The sequence below is a fragment of the Larus michahellis genome, chromosome 1, assembly GCF_964199755.1.
Source record: "Larus michahellis chromosome 1, bLarMic1.1, whole genome shotgun sequence".
Classification (NCBI taxonomy): Eukaryota; Metazoa; Chordata; class Aves; order Charadriiformes; family Laridae; genus Larus; species Larus michahellis.
Window position 1 is genome coordinate 88,744,443 of NC_133896.1, and position 26,067 is coordinate 88,770,509.

General features: G+C 39.7%; 1 protein-coding gene across 5 annotated transcripts in view; it reads right to left on the minus strand.

Moving 5' to 3' along the window:
* Nucleotides 1-252: 252 nt before the first annotated feature.
* The window catches only part of ARHGAP8 (Rho GTPase activating protein 8), an 80,231-nt gene continuing 54,416 nt past the window's right edge, over nt 253-26,067 (minus strand). For 3 of the 5 annotated variants that reach the window (XM_074590670.1, XM_074590645.1, XM_074590636.1), the window contains 5 exons: nt 24,308-24,381; nt 12,124-12,201; nt 11,318-11,446; nt 8,143-8,246; nt 253-1,408 (listed from right to left, as the gene is read on the minus strand). In XM_074590670.1, the coding sequence (XP_074446771.1) occupies nt 1,211-1,408; nt 8,143-8,246; nt 11,318-11,446; nt 12,124-12,201; nt 24,308-24,381 (583 nt within the window). In that variant the 3' untranslated portion in view covers nt 253-1,210. The remainder of the gene's footprint in view (nt 1,409-8,142; nt 8,247-11,317; nt 11,447-12,123; nt 12,202-24,307; nt 24,382-26,067) is intronic. The other 2 variants (XM_074590655.1, XM_074590664.1) reach the window with 1 other exon arrangement.

Consider the following 26,067-nt stretch of genomic DNA (forward strand, 5'->3'; position numbering starts at 1 on the left):
GAAGACCAGAACGTTAGGGAAAATACCACTTACCTTTTTTTACCACTGATTAATTTTCTTTTGCTTTGCAGGCAGCTATGATAACTTCATTACACCACCCCATTACCAATCAGTGTTAAACAATGAAATAGCAGCGTGTTAGGGTTCATCAAATACAAGTGATATTAATGGCATAGTGAGAAAGAAAACACTGAAAATTCTCCCTTTATATTGTCTAATTATTCACATTGGGACTAATAACAGACTTTCAATGTATAAAAATGATATTAGGTATATTATCCAAGTTGTTGCTCTTATTGCTTTCTAGAGAAACCGATCTGAAGAGCAAATTTATATCAATTCAAACTGCAAAAGAATGCAACCCAAACATCAGGGGTACTCTTCTCAAAGTTAGTCTATATTCTGCATTATGCACTCACTGATATAACTCCACTGATGCAAATTCCAAGTATTTAGAGAAAAAAACCCATACGATTATTGCTCCCCATTTGAACTTACAATAAGGAAAAAAACCTTCCACACACTTTGCATGTGCAGTTACAGTGATTAACTGCACATATTAGATATTTGCAAGCATAATTAGTTAGCTGTCTGCACAACTCAAATTACCCGGGAAACACTTTATTCTCCATGGTAGCTGCAAACCTGATGTGCCACAACTGCCCACGCTTTTTTGTGTGAAACAAGACACTTAAATATATGGAAAAATAGTTTAGAAATTTTAGTATCTCAAAAATTGATTCCATCTTTATTAACTTAATAGGGAAATTTCTAACAAACTTGTATTCAAATAAAAAAAAAATTAAAAAAAGAAGAAAGCTGTACATTCAGCAGTGGTCCAGAACTTAGCTCTGCATGGTCCCAGAAAATAACGCCACATATTAAGGTCTCCAGATCCCCAAAGAAATGACAGACTGTCAAACGGTATCATGGTTTTTTTTAACACGCCACTTTTTGTCAGCTGCTCAAGTTTAATAAGGGGATTCACTTTGACCTATTGGTCATTGACTGTTCATGTATACATGCTCCCACACGTGTATGGGGCAGTGTGCTTCTCCCCACATCTTTGGTATTTGGAAAGCTATAGAAACTTTACTCTGGATTGAAAGTTTTCTTTGCAGGAGAGAGCCCTAAATATAAAGCTTCCAGCAGTTGAGGCACGGAGACCTTTCCCTCAGGCAGCCATACTCCATTTTCCTCTCTGGGAGCACTAAGGTAAGATCTCACCAGGCACTGTTCTGGAGTTGAATATATTCGTGTAGAAATCTATCAGTAGTTCAGTGAAGAGATTCAGAGGTACCAGAGCACTCAGGGAGGCTGTTCCTTTCGACGGCCAGATCAAATTCAAACCAAAGACGCAGGCCAGGCTGGATGCTGTCATTCTGTTATATATGCTTTCCTGTGAAACCTGGAAAAACATAAACACGAGTGGGTACACGCAGACATGTGCCCCAGAAAGTGAGACAAGACACCATCCTGTACTGAGGAGGAACCAACGATGGGAGTAGACCCTGGCCACAGGTACATCACTGGCTTCTTAACAGCCTCAGGGCTGGCTATGCAGCCTGGAGCTACAGGGCCACTGGAGTCTTACTCCCTTGAATACAAGATAACACATCAGTAGAGTTAAACAAAAAGGCTGAATTGTTTCCTTATGCTAGGAAAATTAATTGTTTTCTATCCTTCTATATGGAATCTATTGTTATCTCTGCTGGGGGGCAGGGAAGGACAGCAGAAATAAACAGCTATCCCATCTGCGTTGGTACCAAGTCCTCTATAGAATAAACCTCGAGGACTTCTGAAGTTGTTTGCAAGGGTTTAGACTGATATTTTTTTTTGTCTCTTCACTGGTGCATGACTTCACTTCCAAGTACCTCCACATCCACCCAATTCCTCTGAAGCAACGGATGTGAAAATGGGCTGTAGGTAAAATACACAGCACTGAAACCTGTTCTGCACCTGGATGATGTGTCCTACTTCTGTCTGTGGATGTGAGCCCAGAACTGGGTAGCGGGAGTAATTTTTTTCTCTGTGTGAGCTTGGCAAGGAATTTGTACGTGTTTTGCATGGCTGGTATCTAAAGCCCAGTATGGTCTGGGTGTCCTATCTGACAAGTTCTCTGTTACTTTAAAGAGCCAGCAGTCTGAAGGTGCTCTTGATTCCTCCTGACCTAGGTAATTCAGCCAGTTCTTCTCAGGCTGATGGTTGCAGTTGTTGATCAGTAATCTGTCATGGGAAGACCATGCAGTCACCAAATGTGATGTACAGGTTACTCTGAAGCTGTCATCTCAGAACAGAACAGGAAATTCTTTATGCTGCAATTTTAAGTACAGCAGGAAAGCAAAAATTCTGCTTCTCAGTGTCTCCCCATTTCTGCCTTGCCATAAAGCCTTCTGAAAAGGCAGCTCTGTAGCACTACAAAAAGCCTGAGGGCACTAGCGGAAAATCTAAGATCATGGGAACGCTTCTTAGCATATGCATGAACTCCAGTTGCCCTCTGCCCAGTAACACAGGTTTCGTTCCCCTCTACCTCCTACAGCACAGTTCCACCCTCCTTGGGTTTTACTTAGCAAGGAGCCTGTTTCCTCAGCCATGGGAGGATATAATGCCCTTCAGACACGTGGGCAGGATGTAAGTCTTGTCCTTAGGGGACATGAAGAAACACTTACGTGCCCAAAAGCGTAACATTTTCTTCCTAACCATATTAATTTTTCCAATAACAGGCACTATTTTTCCCTCCAATCTTTGCCTCACCCTCCTGGGACATCAAAGCTACCGTGGTGCTAGCGCTGCTACAAATATTAAAGGCTTCAAATGTTTTTAAGGTCATGAAGCAGGGCTGGATAAAGGAAACAGGTATTAATAAGGAGATATTGGTGCCATAACCACCTTTTCAAGGGACTGACTTCACAAGTTGAGAATACAAAGTCGTCAGATTAAATGGCAATGTCTGCTTCGTGACCTTATGCAAAACCCACATCATTCTCTCTAGAGTACGAACCACTGAAGGCCTGCTGACCTTCACATACTGCTCTCAATGCACTATTTAACTATACAGAAAAACCAACAAGCCCATCTTGTTCATTTAATCTGCTTCAGACGAGATCAGCTCAAACAAGAGTTCATTATACTACAGCAAAGTAGTAAAGGCTAAACTGCTACCAAAATAACTGGTGAGGGAAGACAATTAGGATAACGTTAACAGGAGCACCCTGTTAACAAGGAGACATAGACTTAGGTATTACCCTGAAGGTAGCTGGACAATGAAGGTGGCATTTGGATACTGCTAAATATACCACAGTTAGGTACTGCGTTCTGGCCCTTGAGACAAGTGGCTCATACTGGCTGCATCCATACTGTGTAATGTTTTAACTGTGAAGCCCCGGTGGACCAAAGACTATTTTTTTGTGTTTCGTCCAGTTGAAAATCTCTAAAATACCATGGGAGCTACAGCTCATTGTGTTTTCTATAGGAGAAAGCCAAACACATGTGCTGTATATCCTAAGGAAGGTACCTCAAGTGTATAAAGGGTAGGCATCCTGTGGTGGCACAGACACATGTGGTATAGTACTGGAGGACAGTAGACAGTGGAAGCAGCCTAACCTGTTGCAGTTGTCTTCCCGTGGTTTTTGGGAGTACTCCCTGACACGCTCCATCCAGCAAGTTGTGTAGAGGTGCTGTCTTCAAGTGTTAGTTGAAACACACCCAGCTTAACCCAGCCTTCGAGGGCCAATGTCTCGGCCCAAAGCAACACCACTGCGACTTGCTGGTAGAGCTAGATTTTTCTGTTTAGGCCAACGATTTCAAAGGATGTTTCTACCTCCTAGATGAAACTTCCTCTTCCCACCCACCCCCACTCTGTGAACATTTCAAGGAGACAGTCAATGTTGAAATGATCAACAAAATTACCCACGACACAGCCTCTCCCATGAGAGAGAAAATCCTTAAGATAAAATGAAACAGTGATTATATCATCTGAGGCAGAGCTACACTAAGCCTTATCTGCGAGTCATCAATGAGGCTGACACTTAGGAATTCAAGGGAGACACAGCACACTGCTTCACTCCAAAATGCACAGCAATCCCTTTCTCAGCAGATCCAAGAAAAAGCGCGTAACTGAATCCAACTCTCTCCACAATGACCTTTCCCAGCTCATCAAGAGCTGCAAGCAAGGAAGCCTTGTCACACTAGCGGTAACAGCTTTATCCCTCCCCAAGAGGATCAGGCTTCACACCATCTCAAGCCCCTCACTTCTCCAACGCCAGACTTCTTTCTTGAATGACACGAACACATCCACTTCATCTACAACAGCATCATGAGCAGCTGATGTTTTCTTCTGACACTAGCCCATGTAAGGGCAGCATGCAGTCAGCCAACCTCTTTATGGGCTATCCCTCTAAATAACTGCACCCCAAAGCTACGTTCTAGCTAAGAAATACAAATGACACCTTTATCATTTGGACTAACCCCCTTGACTCTTTCTCTGATTCCCTCAGAAAGTTAGTAACTGTCATCTCTGTTTCAAGTGAAAATACACTTGATCTGTCAAATTGACAAGCTAATAAAAAACAGTTCTCCAAGGACCTAGATTGTATCTTTGAAGGAATCGTCTGAACATCACTGAAAAGTATTGCAACAAAGAACTACGCAGCTCCAGTTTGTTGTTTTTTTCCCTCCTTTCATTGGAACATATACAGAAAAATCATTAGGTAATGACAGCCTATATTGAAAGAAAGTCCTCTAGAAAGATAAAACTTGTACATTGCAAAACTCATTACCGGGAATAAACACTGAAGATCTAGTGCTACATCAACAATTGCAAAATATACATCTTCAGTATCCCAGAATAAACACCCATCTCCCCCCCAGCAAAATTTGATGATTTTTGGATTCCACGTACTTGCATCCCAGCACCCTCATGGGTACTGCAGGAGTGAAACCAGACAGCCACTACACCACCTAATGAACTTAAACAGTGAAATCCAGAGGGCAGAAACAGCCAATTACCATCACGTTTTAAAAATATAAGGACATCATAATCTTTTTTGGCTTCTCAGTCGCAATGCTGAAAGGAACTCCACAAAATATTTTCAAAAGAAAATTACTAGATATTAAAACACCCCCACAAACTGACTGGAAATATAAGTGTCTATCCCCGACTCTCTGCTACCTTGCAGAGGTGCCAACTGCTTGTACCTGCTCTATGAGGCTTAGTCATCTAATCCTTCCCAACGTCCTCCCCAGCCAACCCCAAGCTTTGCTGTTGCTAATTACACTTTTAAATTGGACAAGTGATTGAGGCAAAATAATTCAGAGCATTTTTTTCCAGCTTGTACTTGGCTTTAACTTTGCTGCTTCAGTTACAGACCTGAAGCATATCTCATGGGCCCCAAAACCTTGTCCATTTTTTCTAGTTGTTCAAGTTTGGCATTTTGAATTTGGCAGTTTTTTGCAATGGTTCTTTCAGCCGAGTCAGCCACCCCTCCCCACCATCAGGCATGACTGCAGGGACAGAAATAAGCAGCAGAGAGGTAAAGTGTGTAAGAGTAGAGAGGAGGGTATATCAGCTGGTACCAAACCCAATGACATGGTTATTAAAAACACAATCTAGATGATACTACTGCCTTTACAAACTTTGCTGATTGTTTAGCCTTAGACTGTCATGGAAAATTACACAGTTTTCTACTAAATGGTTTCTGGCTTCAGAACTGGGTAACTGTAGCCCTCAGCGTGCTTTGATAAGTAATTTGCAAGAAGACTTCTTTGAGCTCTTTAAGTTTGGATGTGCATTCATAAATCCACTTCACTGCCTGTACAACGCAGGGCACAAACACTTCTTTGTGCTCACTTATCTCTTGTGAGATCTGCTGAGCAAGCATGGATATTTTTTACAGACATAATTCAGGGACTGACTTGTGACAACTGGCCTTTGTTTCCTCCCTTGCTCCTGGTTGCTCAATTCTGCCTAGGGACCTCAGTCCTCTGCAACTCCAAGAGGACCCTGCACATCCCTCTCTGGCGGCCAGATGCACGGCAAAGTGGAGATGGACAGCTTACACCTTTCACAGCATGCTGGGCTCATTACTGGCAAAATCACTGCTAATCTAAGGCTAAAGGATTTGGACATATGTTTGAATTTCAAGTCTTTTACTTTTGTAGGAGTTGCACTGCCTTGCTGTAGCACCCTTGGACTGGAAGGACCTGTTTCATTAAGTAAGGGGGCTGAGACTGCAGAGAAAATAGGGTTTTTTTTTTCTTCTTCCACAAGCCTGTATCAAACCTGGAGTGTTCAAAACCTGTATCTAGTGATTACAATTCATCCCACTTCATGAAATTACCACAAGTACCTCTTGCACTACTCAAGGCTGAGCTCATGGAAGAATTAAATTGCCTCTTATATGTAAGAAGGTTGATGCTTGCAGGTAAAAACTAGGATTATTGGTAGAGTGGTCTGTTAAAGTTTGAATTCTGGCAGCTTGTGCAGCACACCGATCTGCAATGAATAGAAATCTCTAGCTCCTAGATTGCTTCACATTCCCTTGACCTTTCCAAATGCAAATATTCCCTGAGACATTTAGGATGAAAAGCCATGGATCAGCAAAAATTGCAGATCTGAGCACTAGTATCAACTTGACGCTGTGCTTTACATAACAAGGCATACTTAAAAATAATGCTATGTTCTGTTGCTCAATTACAGAAAACACTATGTAGTACTTTTGCACACCTCATTAACACCTCAAGTGCTCAGCTCTTAAGAAGAGCGTTGAGATTGTGCATCTATTATTGGAACAAAGTCACTTACACGATTCATAACACTGAGGAGAGATATCAGTTGCTAAAATAATAGCAAATGACATGAGGTTTTCCTTAATAGCATTAGAGTTCAGCTAAGCAACAGTAAACGAACATATGGGTATTACAGGAACCTTGCAAGTGCTGTCTGGGTGAGGGTCATATCAATGTGTTTCTTTTAATCTTGCTTTTCTTTAGTGTTTTGATAGAAAAGGGGATTAAATATACTCGTTTCTGAAATATGCTACTGGCTAGAATATGGAAAACACGACTGTAGCCCAAGAACAGTTACTGAGGGCTAATTCCTGCACTGGTGAAAATCAGCATCATTACACATACACGATTACTTTGGTGGGCTCTGAGGTCTTCTGAAGGCTAGATCACTTTATTTAGGTGTCAACTACACCATGATCCTCAATTATAGGCACCTGGGTTTGAAATATGCAATACAGAAAAGGCAATGCATTAAACAGGGCAGAAGCAAGGGAAACTTACACTCCTATTGCTGTCTTTTCCTGCACGTAAACTGGCAACCAAAGGATGTCGCTAGGCTAACTGTAGAACTATTTGTAAAGGATGTTTCCCAAACCCTCACACTTGTGAGTTTTCAAAAAATGGGTAAAAAAAAAAAAATCAGCAAATCAAAAAGTAGGACAAAAGACACATGATTTCATTTATCCTGAAGCATACCAAAAATCCTTGCAAAACGACACAGTCAAGTTTTTCATTTAACACTGTAGTAAATTACAGAATGAGAGGGTATTTTAAACAGGAAAATGTTATTTGTAAGATTTAAATAAATTATTTTTCTGACTGTTGTTCTAAAGCTCATTAATATTTCTATCATTTTCTGAAATGACACTAATTTATTTGGTGTTTTAGTTGACCAAGATTTATACTTTGGAGAAAAAATGTGATTTCACCTATTTTTTTTCAGCACCAAAAATGAAACAAACACTATTTTCAGGTTTTTTCACTCCAAATAGGAAAAAACAAGAAGTAAATCAATAAACCATACCGTTGTGAATGTGAAGTGAAGGGGACAGGGACAGGACTTTTAAATATTCCAGTGCAGGCACAGTTCCATTTAAATTTACACAGTAATTTTCATTACATGTAAAGAATTTCATGGTGAAGGGAAGGCCAGACCATTGTTTAGCACTGACTTCTATTACAGCTAGAGGGTTCTGCAACCTGAATTCACTTCATCGGCAAGCACTGCACCACCACCTCACCGTATTTTTAAATTCTTCAGTTTTGTTTTCTGTGGAGACTTTCAGTGCTGAATTAACAGGGACAGATTAAGCAAGAAAAGACTGGCACTACTTTGTAAATTTTGCCTATACTCACCATATGGAGAAAGCACATCAGGTATTTCAGAACAATGTAATTGTGTTCTGGAAGTCCTCGAATGATTTGTTTACATCTGGTGACACGTAAACTGCTCTCCACACCTGCAATGTCAAAGTCAGTCTTAATTTAACTCAAAAACATCAAAATATTAACAAGAAATAACCCCTTATTTATATCTGCTGGAATTTAGATATTCATCTGTAAAACTGACAACAAAATTCAGCCCTACTAACCTCCATGACCACAGCAACAGTTAGGGTTATCCCTTTGAATGTCCCTGTTATATTTTGTATTATTATATATCTGGCTAAGACTAACTTCCAGAGTATTTTCTCAATTCAGTGAAATAGCCAAAATAATTCCTTTGCTAGAGAGGACTTTCAAAGGTCTTGATTTGAATCTCATTATCTCTCCACGCACTGAATCCAGACGTCTACTTTTTATGCCCTGACTTTATTCTTGCTGAGACACAGTCCTGCCCAAAATGTTCTTTTGGCATTCTGCTAACTTTAAAAACACCTTTCTGATTCTGCAGCAAACTCTTCTGACTTTGGGAAAAAATTATGAGATGGCCACTTGGGTAGGTAAGAATTTTCTAGAGATGAACCTAAGCAGGTTCGTTAACTCATTTCTATAGATGGGCAAAACTAGAACTGGACCCCAAACTCCACGCATCACTTAGTCTGGGTGAGAATTACACTAACACTGCACTATATTTCAAATGCTGTACCAAATGACTTTCTTTTTTTTTTTTTTTGCTGGAATATTGAAATGATTTTAATACTGGAAGTTTAACACCGATTTGGAGAAAAGTCTGATGATTACAATCATGCCTGATCTAACCAGCCCATCGTGCTGATGTTTTTTCTGCATTTGTTGCAATTCCCTCTCCCTCTCCTTGACACAGCTAAAGGCACGCATAACTATGTGTGCATGCACAAAATTCCAGCATGTTAAATGCTCCCTTAAGCTCTGAATTAAATACATGAAGCTATACTGCGGTGACCTGTGTTGACGTTTTTCCTACGGCAAAGCTACCAGTTCCTGTAAGATACAATAATCCGAGTCCCAAGAATTCTTCTGTCAGCCTTCTGCAGAGTAAATAATGCAGGAAGTGTAGCAATACTGAGTAAACGAACACTTGTTAGCAGTTTTCATGACCAAAGAAGTAGTTCTTTGACAATTATAAGTGTCAAGGTTTTATTAATTTTTTCAGTCAGTCACGCAGCTACTTTATTTCACAGCTCCCATCAATAACTCTTTAAAAAAATGTTTCAGATGAGACACTAAAGAGAAAAGTTTCACCAGCATTTCAAAGTACTGTAAAGCAGAGATACTGTATTTCTGGGTTTGCAGGTTAAGAGATGCAACAGATACAACACACGCTGCTCTGGTGTCTTCCAGAAGACAGCATGAGAATTTTCAAATCATCCCAAGACAGCTGGCTGCGATCACACCTCTTCAAGGCTCCCTTCTGCACTGTATTCACAGAGAACATGCCTTTGCCGCAGTCCAGCTTGGCTCTCAAGCTTAAGATCTTTTAAAATCAGGGTACCACCACAGCATCAAGAAAAGATAGTGGACATCACACTACATAACACGAAAGCCCAAGGAGAAACGATCTTACACTCCACTTTTCAACATATTTTGTCAACATCTAAAATGTCAGTAAACAAAAATAACATGGAATGAATGTTTCACAGGTCTTTTCCAAGCAAAACCTCCCAGTTTTCCTTGGACAATGCGCCTTTCTCAGGTCCTTTTTCCAACTTGTTCTCATTTTTCACGTAGCTGAAGTATCTGAAGTACTAGCTGAAGTAGTATCACGTCCAGAAAGTCAGCACAAGATTAATACAGTAAAAATTAGCATTTGTACATCCTTTTTCCAGATTTCCCCCATTCTTTCCAGTTCTGAGTGACTATCCTTAGTCCCTCAATTTCTACCACCTTCCTGTGAATACACTGTTTTTCTCAATGCCCTGAGATATTTAGTATGTGGACAAATGAATCCTTGATTTGGAAGGTGGTGATCTACAGATTTGCAAATAGCAAAACTGTACAAAACTTCAGAGGATTCTGAACATGACCTGATTAAGTTTTATAATGGAAATACAGGCATAAAGTTAACGATATGGAGTAGTATGTGCAAATGCTAGTGATGGGCACAGTATAAGAATTTTACCTAGAATACAGTATATCTAGACAAAGTAAACTTGCTGCACTTCTACACTTTACAAACATGTTGCCATTGAGACTTATCCTCAACCTGAATTACTTTATTGACCTACCCCAATAGCACCAGTCATGATAGTGAGGATAACCTACACTTTGCAACAGCATCAGCCCATGGTTACCAGAGGTATGCCAACAGATTGTTGGAAGCCATACTCCATTATAACAGATATAATTTCCTCAAAAAGCAGGTTTTGGAAAAATGTGTGCTTGTGACTTGGTATTGGAAGTGCCACTGGTTCCCTGCTAGATTGACTATAGCCTGGATGGCAAAATACCAGTCTCCACAAATACTGGGTACTAAACCTCAGGTATTCTGGGATCTCAGATATTCAACCCCCATCTGTTAGGAAGTTGCCTTGCCAGCATTGTAAACTTCTAACCCCTGACAAAGGCCACAAAGTTTTATAATTCTTAGTTTCATATTGCGCCAGATCTTTAGATAATCAATGTCTTATCTTCTCATGGCTTTAGATCCTTTCTTCCCCAAGATGTTATCCCATGGGAACAGGTCAAATAAAAACAATTCCTTTCCCAGAAAAAAAAAAAGGATACAAACGACCGGCTAGATTTTGTTCCCACAGTTCTGCCAATGCTGCTGCTAAAACTAAAGCTGCTTTGACATAACTTGTATCACTGAGACTGACTCAATGCTGTGCCATGACATAAAAATGGAGCCCTGAGAGTAAGAAGTCCGATCCAATTCTTAGTAATACAGTATGGTATATAGATAAATCAGTAAACCTTATAAAAAGCAGAGAGGGTCTTGGTAACCCTGACCACCTTGCTCTAGGAGGTTGTCCATTTGTGGCTGCAGTGAAGCGCCAGTAATATTATATACCCACAACTGTGTCATGATTAGCAAACAGCAGTGATTATGAATTAGCCAGGTCCAGTTCAACTTGCTGTATAAATTTTTCTAGAACTTATTTATACTTACTGGTGATTCCGAGGATATGATCGTAACAATCAAACGTTAGTAATGGCTGAGGGAGTTCCCTAAGGAAAGTCTTTAGGATAACAGCAGGAATATGGATATCATGGTAATCATCGAAATTCACAGACTTGCCTAAAAGGAGAAAAAGAAGAAAAAAAGGTGTTCAATCATATGTTTTACTGTTTCTTTAAACTACTGCTTCAAAACTGTGACACGCTACATTTTGAACAGAAAATGTCTTGACTTCCTGCTGCTGGTAACTCCTGGCATTTTCTTTTTGTGTTTTTTCATAGTGCTTTATTAATCTTGCTATAAGAGATTCTCCCCATAAAAGCATTTCATAAAATGACTTCACGGGGAAGTCAGTGACTTTCAAAATTACTTCACTACATTTCATAAATTATTAGGTAAGAATATATAACTTTGCCATAACCATGGAAAAACACCAGAAGCAAAATGACACAAAGACATTGTACTTTGTAACTACAGGAACTCAAAGTGCATAGAGGCAATACAAATGTTTATGAAAAAACCAGACCATTTTTGGCTCAAACCTTATCATTCATTAGCTGCTACAGATTTTGTAAGCTCTGGTCTGACAGCAATCGAAGACTGGCTATTCAGTAAGCATTAACTGCCTGTTGCCATCTTCCAGGTTTCTGTAATAGTGCTCTTAGTATGATATTTTATCTTACAAATGGTTTTATGATTAACTAATTATAAGAACGCTAGCATTTCTACTTCACCAACAAAACCAAGATCAACAAAGCCCTCACATTGTTACCGGCAATGGTATGATGACAGCTTACCCTGATTGTAGAGTTTCTGAACATCTTTGATAGTCTGGATGCTGGCTGACCTTCTGAAGAGTCCCTCTACGTGTAGTCCTAAAAAAACAATTAATGGAGGTCTCATCTCTAAAAGCTCTCACTCTCTTGTTTTTCTCTACAGGTTCAGTAGAACACAGAAAAGAGGCAGAAGGTTTGGGAAGAAATCCACTCAATATGCTCTTTTTTAAAAAAAATAAAATCCTTGAGAATAGAACATACAATCAAATAATGTTGCAACATCGCCTACAGGACTTTCTTTAACGTGCCTCACAGAAATACTACCATCTTTCCTTAAGCATTTTAGAGTGTCTTGCCAACTATGATTTTTCTTTAACAGTAGCTTTCAATTGTGCCTAATGACATAGAAGCAGGAGACTTAGATTCACCAGGCTGCTTATGTACCCACTCTCAATGGGCGTATCTGCAAACGGAGCCCCAAACCACGCCTGCGAATCTGCTATTCTCTTTTTAAATGCCTTAAACCTTTAGCAAGCTAAAAATGATATTTGCCAAGATGCCCCAAGCTCCCTCTTCTGTCAGTGGGTGAGACAGATCCTCTAGGCTGGGGAATGTTTGATAGGATCTTTGGATGGAGGAGCCTATTTGTTACCATTGGAGGGATAGTGGCCTCCCCAGCTTAAAGGCAGTTTTGGGCAGACCACTGCTCCTTTCACCTCTCTCTGGAAGTCAGTGGGACTTAAGACTCTGCCTGCCCGTGGTATTTTGAAATACCTGATTCCAGGCTGGAGGCACTTCTGAAATATTTATTATAAATCTCCTGAAGTGTATTGACCTAATTTGCTTTCACATCTTGGACTAACTGAAATCTGAGTTCAGCTACAGAGGAAAAACTTCAATAAAATGCATCCCATCAAGGACCTAATTTGTGCCACAGCTTTCAAGGTAAGTTATTTATCTGAATTATTATGCAAAACAGGATGGGGACAAGAAGTGTTACTTTTCTTGAGACCTGTGGTACTTCTTGCTTTTGAGTTTGGTAAAATCATTGTGTCCCTCTCTCTTTCCTTCTCTCTGGTTTGTGCTGTTCCTTCCGCCCAGCAGGTAATGCAATTTGGCTCACATGTAGTCTCAACTGGAGATTCCTACTGGAAGCACAGCAATCTAAAATATTAACCTATGCTGGTCTGACAAAACATAAAATTGCTGACATTTTGACAGACCACCCACTGACTTGGCAGGACTGCTGCATGTTTTCTTTATGCAAGTGTGAAAGAGCAGATTGACTTTTTTATTTTTTCCTGCTCATCTTTCAGCAGGTAAATAGCCAGACTGAAATCAAAGTTTGCATATTTCAACTAAAGTACACGTGCATCTATTTGCATGATCAAGAATCTTTATGGTGTTCTAAAAAAATTTTTAGTCATACATTAATGAAAGATACTCTGTCACTCTTGTAAATTCACCCAGGTTGCATGCATATTTTACACATGAAAAACTAGTAAACTAATACGAAATTCCTTAATGAACCCATTCCTCACAGAACAGCATTTTGTATTGTTCACACAAATTTAGATCAGTATACTAAAAGAACTGATAATGTACTACTGAAGTAAATTTTCACAGACGTGTTTTAGAGACTTTTGCAAAGAACTCCAAGTTCTACTTAATTCTAGATTTAGAGGCTCCTTCCAAGTTACTTCCTAAGCATTTATGCCCTTGCTTTTTAAATTACAGGTTGAGTATTAAAACTTCAGCCCATGCACTCAGTTCTGGAAGGAGCGTATCTCAAACTACAATATATAAGAAGGACATGTGTGTTTACTAAAGGAACCAAACGGACAATAATTATGAGCTATTTGACCACTTGCTTTATTCCCGATCAGATCATGTTTCAGTGGAATAAAGTTACGGCAAATGACATCACTGCAGTAAAACGGTTCCATTAGATTTACAGCACAGCCTGTCTAAAGACATGGTTTTGGAAGTGGCAGCTGTGAACAGCTAGCTCATCAAGGCATTGCCCTCAGCAAATAAGAAATACAATAATTTCCTGAGAGTTTGTAGAATTTTATGCTGGCTGTCAGTGGACTGGAGGATTTCTGTAGAAAAAAATCTTTCAGAAAACAGACATCATAAACGCTTGCAATTCGGTTTGCAGGAATTGGTTTAATAGTTAATACTTTAATCTGATGTGAATCTCACCGTATAAACTACAATGTAATAAATATCAATTTTTAACATGTTTATGCCTTTATTGGCTAAGCTTTCAAGTGTCTAATTAAAGACATTAATCTGTAGCATAGACAGCAGCTGTACTTGTCTGGCCCTGCATCCCGTCAATGTTGCTGTAATGGCACATAACACTAAGCTCTTGCTGGATATGGTGTTTTTTTGAGGGGGAAAACCAACTTTTATCCTCATCTGCAGAAATCTGGGATATGAGTGACATCCATTCTTCATCCAGAATTCATTTTCCAGGTCAGCTGAAACAGTATCAATATACAGCAATTTGTTTGATCACAGGTGGCAACCAGCCAACTACCTTCTTACATTTGTGGGCAACCTGTCCAAATGACATGACACTAATTAAATGTAGGTTAGTGCAATTCTTAGGAAGAAAGAAAAAGCTATATTCTCCTTCTAAAGTAAGAGAACCCCAACAGCAAAAGAACCACATCTTTTTTGCATAAATATAATATATATAATAGCAATTTTTAAATAAAGCACGGGTCATAACTTTGGCCTATTGGTAAACAGAAAGATGAATCAATGGGAATTATGCTATTGAAGGGGGAAAACAATGAGCCTGGGTACAAAGACAGCCCTTTTGCAATATATTTTTCTGACTTCTGTGATGTATATGAACTGAGCAGGACACTTTTTTAGAAGTCTGTAAGTCTATTAATTGCTCTCAGTGCCTTCTGTGTTTAGGCAGGGCAGGGGAAAGCCGCCTGAACACATGATTTGAACAATGGTGTTTCCCATGTCACGTAACCTGAACAGCATAGGCATATGCCCCCATCTAGGGTCTCATAAGGGATGGGAAGGAGGAAAAGGACCTGAAGCCTCTCCTTCGTTATTCCACTGTGATGGAATACATGGCCTTATACACAATCAGGAAATACTTTCTCCAAACCTATCTCTTCCATTTCAGACACTAGGGGGAAAAAACCACCAGTTCTTGGAACTACCATAATTAAGCTAACACATGGTGCCCACACTAAAATAAAATTAATCGCTGTATCTTCTTTTTGCAGACAAAATACATGACAGAGTAACCAGAGTTATGGGATAAGGAAACAAAATGGCCTGAAGACAATCCTGGTCATTGCAGCTCAAAGAATTCATTTTTTGTCCTTTTAAGAAAATAATTTTGAAGTAGCCTAATTAATTCCTGTTAACAGTGTTCTTCAATCAAATCCCATTTACAGCATGACTCATGTCAGCTGCCTCTTTAAAGAGAAATATATTTTTTTTGTGTCCATGTTGAGCTATTTTGACATTAATAGTGTGGGTAACCCAGTCCATAGAAAATACCAACGCTGGAGCAGCAGTGCTTACCGGAACACTGCTAGGGGATGACTGACATGAGCAGCTAGCCTGGGCTTTCCAGTTCTGATAAACACGCAGCTGCACGTCACTCACATATTTTAGCAACGCTGCAGAGCCTCTGTTGAGATAACTCATCAGAAGCTGCTCCCTGCCCCACACCAAAAAAATAGAGATAGATACAGACAGGTACAGAGATCAGTGGAATTTTGCTACCCTGCACTAAGCTCTCCAGACCAAAAAGAGCAAAATTTTGTTTTAAATATTAAGTGATATACAGAAAAAACGTAGTGAAGTGACTAGTGAAGGAGCCATCTGTATTCAATGAAAAGTGATTCTGCGATTGAGAACTTAACCGAGTAATTATTTAAATGTCAGTAATCATAAATGAAAACAGGCAGGCACTTCATTCCACATTGAAATAAGATGGCTTTTACCACAGTAGACAAAATTTCACAGTGCAATGACACAACTGTGTCACACTCCGAATTAATAAACTGTTGCTAAAAATACTTAACCTCCTTCTACCCCCCCCGATCAGTTGTCCCACTGGAAAGACACAGAAAATCAAAACTGATAAAGATAAATTAAAGCAACACATGCTGTCACATTGCTGCAAACTTGTCAAAGAGAGAGAGATGAGAAAATTACATTCTTTTTCTTTCAATCATCCTTGATTTGAGGGTTGCTGGCATCAAAAACCTTTGTTAATTTGTCTGCTTTCAGAAGAGAAATAGCAAAGAGTGAGCATCTGAATTCCTTCTGTCCCAAATTGAGTTTGGAAATGTTTCTTTTGGCTGGGGTCCTGCCAAGTCTCAGGAAGTGTCCAGCCTGATTTGGAAGCGGTTTTCATTCTCATTAATACAACTGATTTAGACATCTTCTTGCAGATTACCTAATTCTAGTAAGATTCTTTTTTTTAAAAAATTAGAACTAATTTATTTCTAATATGTGGGCTGATGAGTTTATAGCATATTTCAATTGTCCATCTTCAGTGTAACACCTTAAATGCCCAAAGTAGTAGCAACTGTGCATTTTTATGCTTAAGACGAATGCGAAATTTATTTTTTTTAAAGCTAGAATACAGTACAAGTTTGAGGAGGAGACTGCACAGCCTTCCTTTCCCTTGTACTCTGTGCAATGAATATTGAACGAGTGAGCATGATGTCTGCAGTTTGTAAAGATCATTTGCACTGCAAAACGGTGCACAGCAGCTCAAGGGCAGAGGGGAAGAGAAGGGACAGTTCCAGCCCTACCGAAAGGCTAAGCAGTAGCAGCAGCAAGGGCGTAGAACTGTGCATCCTCCACAGAACGCACAGCGTATTTGTGTCCTTGCGGTTTTGAATGGCACAGTCTCTAGCCTTTGGATTTATGAATGAATATTCTCAGTTTACACTTGGCACCTCTGAACATAATTTATTTGCAATGCCTGAGCACCAAAAACACAAACTGTGCTTATTACAAGGTTCATTTTTATTTGATGGCACAAGAACCAGTCTTGGGATTTATCTCATCTCCATGAACCCTAGGTAAAAACACTCACACGAAGACAAAAGAGCCAAGAACTCAGAAATGTTTATATGGCCAATGTCAAGCTTTCTCAGTGTTGCATTTTTAAAAGATATTTGATTGATCACAAGAAGTGGAGGCCAGGAGGCAAACTCACTAAGCTGCAGCAATCCAAACATATTCGGAATGCATAACCATCCATCTCCACCCATTCTGACTATCACCACCAGGATGTATTCATTCACATTAAAAAATGGAACCAAAACTTTCTCCATCAGCAAGATTTGTTGTGCTTCATGGAAAGGATGAGAAGGAAAGATTAATCACTGTTTACCACTGCTTCTGCTATTGAACAGATAAAGGACAGCTTTAGTTGTCACTATAATCATACCATAGGACATTTATTACTTTATCATTAAACTTCTATAGCACGGTTATTACCATTTCATTTAGAAGTCTTGGTCATCACCCAGGACTCTCCTGTGGTACCACAAGACAACATCGAACAAAAACTTTGTTCTGCAAAGCTCTTCCAGTCAACAAAAGAGATGAGGTAGGACAGAAAGACTCAGCAATGGGGCTAGTGCGAGATAATGTTCCTATAGGGGACAGTTATCTTTTCTGCTTTATAATTCTGTAGTGTGATTCCTTCACTGTGAGTTTATTGTTCCATCATTTCTGAGCTGCTGCTGATCTTACATGGTCTCTTTAGTAATCAGTGCTCTATGCAATTTTTTTGTTGCTGTTCCCTTATTTGGCCATTCCTGGCAACGCAAATATTATCAAATTTGGGGAATTTTAGTAATAATACCAGCAGGCTAGCTTTGGTTTTAAATTATTTAAAATATGGACAAATGTGTAACTTATCCCTCTGAGGATACTCTCTAAAACATAAAATACATTAAAAATAATTACCCTACCTATGTATTTGAAATTGGTATTTTGCATAAGACCAGTACAAACGACAGCGTATTAATATTTGAGATAGGCTTGAGGAACACTCCTGCTCTTTGTAACCCGACATCTGTGTGCAGGTCTGAACAGTACAGTTTATATCCACCTTTATAATGAATCAAATACAAGTTCCCTTAAAAGCTGTTTTCTGACCCCCCGTTGTTGGGGGGTTTGCAAACAAAATATGGATTTTGCCATGCAGTTTTATTTTTAATGTATATCTGTTAGTACACTCGAAGTGTGGGTCAGAGTTTAAAAACTAAGAGACCACGGTGAATTCCACCAACATTGACCTAAACAAACACCAAAACCACCAGGCACATACCACATAGCTTTTAATTTATCACGATACCTTATATCTAATTTATCACGATATCTTATATCCAGTCTGTAACCTGCTTTTCTAGAAAAAAAGACATGTAAGTAAAAGACATGAAAAGGAACTTCTGCTGTGACATCTTAGTAGGGTTTAAAAACAGAAATGTATTTCTGAATCCTCAAGCCTACAACAGATAAAACTGCCTCAGAGGCTGGGCAGCTCTGAAGGCCCAGCTGAGCATTATGGAAGCCATAGACACAAAGATGCATCCTCCATAGCACGGCATTACTTATATCCCTGGTTACCAAAACAGTTGGTTAGAAGTGACAGTCCCCATTTACATTCTCACTTCAGCACAAAATAGGTTGCTGAGGACACGCGGGGACATATTAACCAGAGAATGAAAATTACTACCCTGTGGCATAAGTTGGGCTTCTTGGAGAAAAGGGCCTGTGAGCAAAGCATCAAGATCATTACCGCCGAAGGAATGACAGCAGGTAGAAACACTTATGAATTGTTCTGACAAGAGAGTGAATATTTAATTGTGCTCGGTAATTTCTCGCAGCATAGCAGAGATAAGGTAGTACACAAAAAAAAGGTCTTCTTTAGTGCAAGTGCAAGTCAAGCCTTGCATTTATAGACTAGGCAGATGAGCATGTTGTGGTTTTGAGGCTAAGCATAGAAAAAAATGTCCTCTGGTTTGCTGGTCACTATGAAGATGTGAAGTTTGCAAGGGCACGTAGCGATACGACGAGGGGCAATGGCTTTAAACTAGAGCAGGGTGGGTTTAGATTAGGCATTAGGAAGAAGTCCTTTATGATGACGGTGGTGAGACACTGGAACCTGTTGCCCAGAGAGGTGGTGGAGGCCCTGTCCCTGGAGACATTCAAGGCCAGGCTTGATGAGGGTCTGAGCAACCTGATCTAGTTGAAGATGTCCCTGCTTACTGCAGGGGGCTTGGACTAGATGACCTTTAAAGGTCCCTTCCAACCCAACAGATTCGATGATTCTATGTATTCACAAGTGTGCTACGTTAAACCTATCCTTCCTCTTTGGTCTAAATCATCAGTTGTGTTCAGGATCATACTGATACCTTGCTTCTGAAATTAAGAGCACTTCTCTAGTTCGGTCCAGAAGATGAACTCTGAGGCTTAGTCTTAACGAGCTGATGATTTTCTTAGATACTCAGAACTTATTTTAGGAAACAATTCTTCCCTGTGAAGGTCAGCAGAACTGAAATTAAGCATTTGTAAAATCCATTATTAAAAACTTTTAAGAACATTTTTCACTCTAAAGTGGAGCTAGAATGAAGGTGGTGAGATGCTTACTTTCTCACTCTTTGTTGAAAAAATAACCTGAAAACTATTACAGAAATTAAGAAACTTAGTTTATTGTGTTAATTGTAACATTGTCTGAGGCATCAGCCATAACAGTTCTCATTTATATAATGCAAACAGATGTAGAGGAATCTCTGCTTACGGTAGATTCCTTAGTCTGTGTTAAGGTGACTTACTAACCGGATCCAGTGAGAGTCATCTTGCTTAGAAACAGCTATCTAAATATGCAGTCAGATAAATATACAAGGAAGAAACCCGCACTCACTGTCATAATGTTAATTTGGCTGTTGGGAATGAGGACATGCTTGCTGCTGTCAGAGACCACTCACGTACAAGAAGGGGAGTTTTGGCTCATTTGTACAGATGAGGATGCTTCCACACTGGGGAGAACACTTCTGCAAACAGTGTTATCTGAAACCAAGGCAGAAAATTTAAACATCAAGGAGGAAAAATGTGACATGAAGCAATCTGTCAAAGGGACTGGAGACATTAAGATGAAAAAGGATGGGTGAACTTTAGAGGCTGAAAGTTTACTTAATTTGGTGGCATATTATTGCAGGCTGGTGCCTAGTTTGAATACCACCACAGCTCCTGCATCACATCTGTTCAGGAAATAAGAGCCTGACCAGCACAGAATGGACTTAACAGACGTCAGAGGGTCTCTGATGTTTCAAGAAATCTTAAACCTGTTGATGAAGTGTGACTTTGCAGAAGCTTTTGTGATCTAAGCCAGAGTTTCAGAAACTGATTTCAGGTACATAGATGTGAAAATGTAGCAATGGGAAGAAAGAGTGGAAATACTGCACCTAAGGTGAAAAACAAAACCCACTCCCTGCTAATTCTGCAGGGCTGGGAACTATGCCAAAATCAATAGGGTAATGACAGTGAATTTTTGTCACTTCCGGAAGATGAACTGAAGCTCTCACTGTGCTCACGGCTGCGTCTGGAGTGCAAAGAACGCTGCCAGTCAGCCTCCCGGGGCTGTCAGCACAGGAACTGACACTCGCTGAAGCTGATGGCAGAATTGAGATATTCCCAATTTAGAGAAAGAGTTAAAATCATAGCAGACAGCAGGTACAACAGATACCTGCACACTTATAATCAAGTGCAAAAAAATGCATGTCTATCACCTACTGCTTAACAGCCTTGGCATGGCAGGTACTTGGCTTTCAGGCATCAGCTGGCTGAGAATGTCAGAAAACACTCTACCTGACAAGTCGTCTCTCCTTCAAAATCCGGTTTACGGAGATCGCCTCATGATAGGGATTATGACAGCTCTGAGCAAACCCGGGCTTGGTTGGAAAATATCAACGTTGACAGAGCCCATGCCCTTCCTTCCTGGGGACACAGAAGGACAGAGAGCTGGGGAAAAAATGAGATAGTCCAGCTAGCAAGTGCATGGGCTGGACTACGTATTGGTGGCCAGCATTACCATGCCACAGACTTGCGTAGATGCACAAAGTAGGACAAGGGCTTTGTTCGGAAGTATCATCACATTTCCTCAGAGACTATCCTTTACAAACTGTGCTGATACAGCACTGAACAGACGAATATTTAGCCAAAAAAAGACTAAGTTTGGAGAAAACCCAAGGATAATTACTGCTTTCAGAATAACAAACATTTCAACTAGGAGAAATTCTGCAATGACAAAGTTGAGCCAACCCTTTCTTTTGTCACAATCATGAGAGCTAAAACTTGCTATTTTTTCCCCGTACTGCGCAGTTAGTGTTGCTGCTTCAGAAAACTGCGGGTATCTGAGCTGGACTCAGCAATTGTTGAGAGAGAAGAATATGGGACTGGTGCAATAGTGATGAGAGAAAACACACAGAAAGAACAAAAGCAAGACAGGGAGGCGGTTTTGTGTCAGATCAGTGCAAGAATTACTAGTTACTGGGCACTAGCACAATATAAGCATGGCCATAAACCTCCTATTTCTTTAAAATCATTAAATAGGCCCAAGGAAGTGCCAGATATGCAAAGCCTTCCTCCCAAGCACAGCCAAAAGTTTAAATCAATTAACATTTTAGAGACTAAATTTTCACTCAATTTCTAAATAATAACAGCTGTACAAAGTAATGATGTTAGTGCACATTCATCCTCATTTTAGCTCACAACTCCTGTGATTAGTGAGGAAGAGGTATTTGCCTGTTAAGGTAATCTAAATATATGTAAGGATGATTGTTTCGTAACAATTTAAAAGACGAAAAAGTCTGTCTTTCATCTGCAGATGGGGCATGCACTGATACACTACACAAGCTCTAATTATCCACTTACAATTATAATTACAGGGATTGTTTCAAGCTGCCAGTCACTTGCCTTCAACATTCTTAGTAGTGAACTATTCACATTCCCTGGATCCAACCATAATATTTTATACAAGCTACACCTGCGAAGTTTTCATCATTAGCACCAGTCTGGAAATAGCACACATGAACAGCTTTATGGGCTTGCGTGGAAATCCTGAATTTGGACCAAGAGGCCTTCAATAAAGTCTATTAGGAACTCTTCATCTACTGCAGATCAGTAGATACCTTTAATGGCAGAACTGGCCCCGCTCCAGTACTTGGCCTTGGCTGCTGCAGGTATTTTGAAGATAAATCAGCAATTTCAAGAGGCGAGAAGCTAGCTGTTCTGTACACAAGCATCCCTACAGATGCTATGCTCCACTGCTTGCAAACTGTAAGCAGGTATCCACTGCAGTGGATATCCCTCTCATTCTACTATGCATATCATTAATCAGCTTCATTCAAGGTATGAAGCCCAAAGAAAAATAAAATGGGCAGTTTTTCATGTTGTTATTTACCATGGGGGAAGCTAAAATATGAAGGAGCATAGCCTGGCATGAAGTGTCTAGTCTGCCTTAATTTAAATCAGCGTGATCTTGCACTGATTTAAATGAAGCCATGATTTCTCTTGAGAATCGGCAATAAAGCTGAGAAGCAACATTTTTCTTGCCCCGCCCCCCTTGTCTTTGCAAATGTGAAGCCTATTCTGTACAAGTTTTTTAAAAGTTTGAAATTTCTCACTGAGGGTTCAAGTAAACTCAAAATCGGACCAAACCCTAGTGGCAACAGTTAAAAAGAACAGAGATCAATGATGCATACTATTTGAATACTGAAAGCAAAATTTACCTTGTTCAGAATGACAGCTCAAGGCTGCAAATTAAGAACTGGGAATATTGTGGGATGTAGGTTGTGGGTGACTCTGTCTACAGAAGAATATAATTTAGTCAAAATTTATATTTTATATTATTTGTGCGCTGTCAACACGAATAGTTCTTTAAATGAGGAAACTGTCATGTAAAACTCATTTAGCAGCAACATAGAGATCTGAGTCTGGTTTCTGTTTAACAAAATTCATTTAACAAAATCCATGCTGATCCTCAAAATTTGTTCAAATATTAACCAAACTTAACGGTATGTTAAATGCCAATGCTGTTTCCTTTTAAAAAAAAAAATAAATAACTGAACCAAACACATTCTGATTTTCTTCACTTGCCTGTTATTGACACACCTATTAAAAATTCACACCCTTCTTTCAGAGATCTTAGGAATCATTCCCAGTTCTGCCACTGTGTAATGTTGTGCCAGTCACATAACTGTGTTATGCTCTGTTTCTGTTCTGTCACCTGTAAAATAAATGTACCTAGACTATAGATTTAGTACTTTAAGATTTAGCAAACATTTGTGAAACTCTGAGGTCTTGGAGCACAAAGGGCTATGGAAATGTTGCTGCGATTGCCTTAAAAACCAGGGATCAAAACATAAAATCACATTACACTGTGAAAAGGAATTTCAAGACTGCAGCCTTATCTCTGACTTTGTCCCTGCACACGCCTCTGTCCCTATGTAGGGAATACAGTGCACTTACCCTGCAGATAGCACCTGATATTTGGTCCTTTATGTTGGTCAGCCATGCACTGGGGAGCTCAGTGGTAGAGCCAGCAGTTCAGAGTTTACCCTCTCTTTGCCCTGTACATGAAGGCAATATAGGCAACTCAGAGTTGGACGCTCCCACTTTAAATATGGGTCTCTAATGTGTATCTCTATATAACATAACTACAGATATGAACTGCAGACAAAGAGTCTGTAAATGCCAGCAAAAATATTTTGTGAAGGGAGGACTTCAGGCTTACTCCTGCAAAACACATTTTTTCCAATGAGTTTTTATAGTCACTGGTTCTATAAAAACAGAACTTCTCATTGATTCTTAGCGGGAGTTCTACTTAAAACCAACAATATGATACAGGCTGAAGATGTGTATTTCAAGACATCATCTCTCATTTGGTATTCCCTAATCAAATCCCAAGGGAAAAAAGTTTTTGGTTTCTTTCATGTTGGGACAATAATCTGATAATAAGTATTCCCTAACCAGCAAAGCTCTCAAGGCAGTGCCCAACTGCCACTGAAGTTTTCAGGATTTAAACACATCCTGTGTAGCTGTTAACTTTGCTGAATCAGGCACTGAGCATTATATAGTTTCACACTATCATCCTTGTTCTGAAAGACACATCCTCTTTTGACACAAAACTCACCTTTTCTTTTTAGGTAGGATACAGTTTCCTTCATTACTGGGGGGATTAGTTCGCCTTTATTTTTGTCCTTGATACTGTTAAGGGAAAAAAAAAAAGGAAAAAGTAACAGCCTTTAAATGGCATTTATAGACAAAGAGTTAAAAAAAGACAGAACAGTCTCAGCAAAAGCCTGAGAGATAGCTCAGAGTATACGATAAAGTCCACAAATTAAAAGAGACTGCACCAAACACAAGAGTCCTCCAGAACTCTAACAGGCCCTGAATGAGCCATTGAAACAGGTGACTTGGATTTCTGTTCAAAGAGCCATTCCTAAATGCTTTCTTCTCACTAGAAAAGCTATATAACTGCAAGAGCACCGAGTAATAAAAAAGTGCTATTTACTATATTGATGGGGAGTCAAGGACAGAGGAGCAGAATGGTGACCCAGGCTAACTTTACTCCCACTTGAGATTTTTTTTTGCCCCAGTTTTGTTTGCCTCGCTTGGCATGCCCCAGCAGGGCTGAGTTTAACCATGACACAGTGATGGCAATGGTGGTGGCTCTGACGGGATTCAGTTGGACACCGTCAGTGGAATGGGGTTTCAAGGCAGCTTAGAGGCAGGAGAGGAAGGAGTTTGCAGCAAATGCTTCATAATAAGTCTTGATCAAGGGATGCTGCAAGTTTAGGAGCCTTTTATCATGTAGATTTTTCTTTGTCATTTGTCTCTTTTTAAGCTACAGTGTATGTATAATTAAAAGGATATTGTACTATTTATTTTGAAGGCAAAGTGATGCAGTGAGATTATTAACACTCTGAATGATTCCCATGAAATGAGATTTCTTTCTCTTTCATGAGTGAACAGTTGAGGCAAAAAATCGAACATAGCATTTTCTTGATCTAGACAGCGCAGAAAATTCTGCAATTATCTTCCTTATTAAAAAAAAAAAAGTCTTTGGCAGTTTAAGAAGTATAACAAAAGAGATGGTCAGCATCTTCTGAGTATTCTGCTACGTTTTTATAGCAATCAACAACAAAGTAAAGGACAGATCTCAGATTTTAAAGTAGACTTAATATATACGTATGTGTACAATTTCACATTTGATATTTAAAAGGTGATCAGCTTTACTGACAAACTCTAAAGTCCCAGCACAAAACAGCACAGAGATCTGTGACTGTATCCTGAGAGGCTGCAAATGCTACAACTTACCCACAGAAAATGGGATATTTTTATACATGTGACATACCCCTAACCTACTGCTAGTAGCTGAGATTGCACCTGCAAAGAAGAATGATTCTTAGAGTCTTTTTCTTTTCTAAGTACTGTGATTTCTTCTCTTTCTCCCTAGGCTTAATATAAAACAAGGGCTAATAACTGGAGTGTATTTGATACAACTTCTGTAACACTGTTGCATGGAAGAAGCAATTCATATTATATTTTGTGTTTACACTACATATAAAAACTACTTTAAAATAAATGTTACAGAAACATAAATCACATAAATCAGCACGGAGGGGTAGGGAAATTGATATCCCCCCTCCCTCCCCCCCCTTCCCCATTTGTTCTCCCTATGCCTATGAATGGAATTAGAAGATAAATAGACTGGTTAATTTTGGATCTCCAAGCTTAGGAGGCTGGTCACCCTCAGCTTCACCTATGGGGGTGGTGGGGGTGTTGCTCCAATGGGAAGACTCAGAGCAGGATCATGAGTTAGGTACTGAATCACCCTGTGGTTTTCCCTCTCTCACTCATAAACTGACAGGGGAATATACTTTGCGCTAT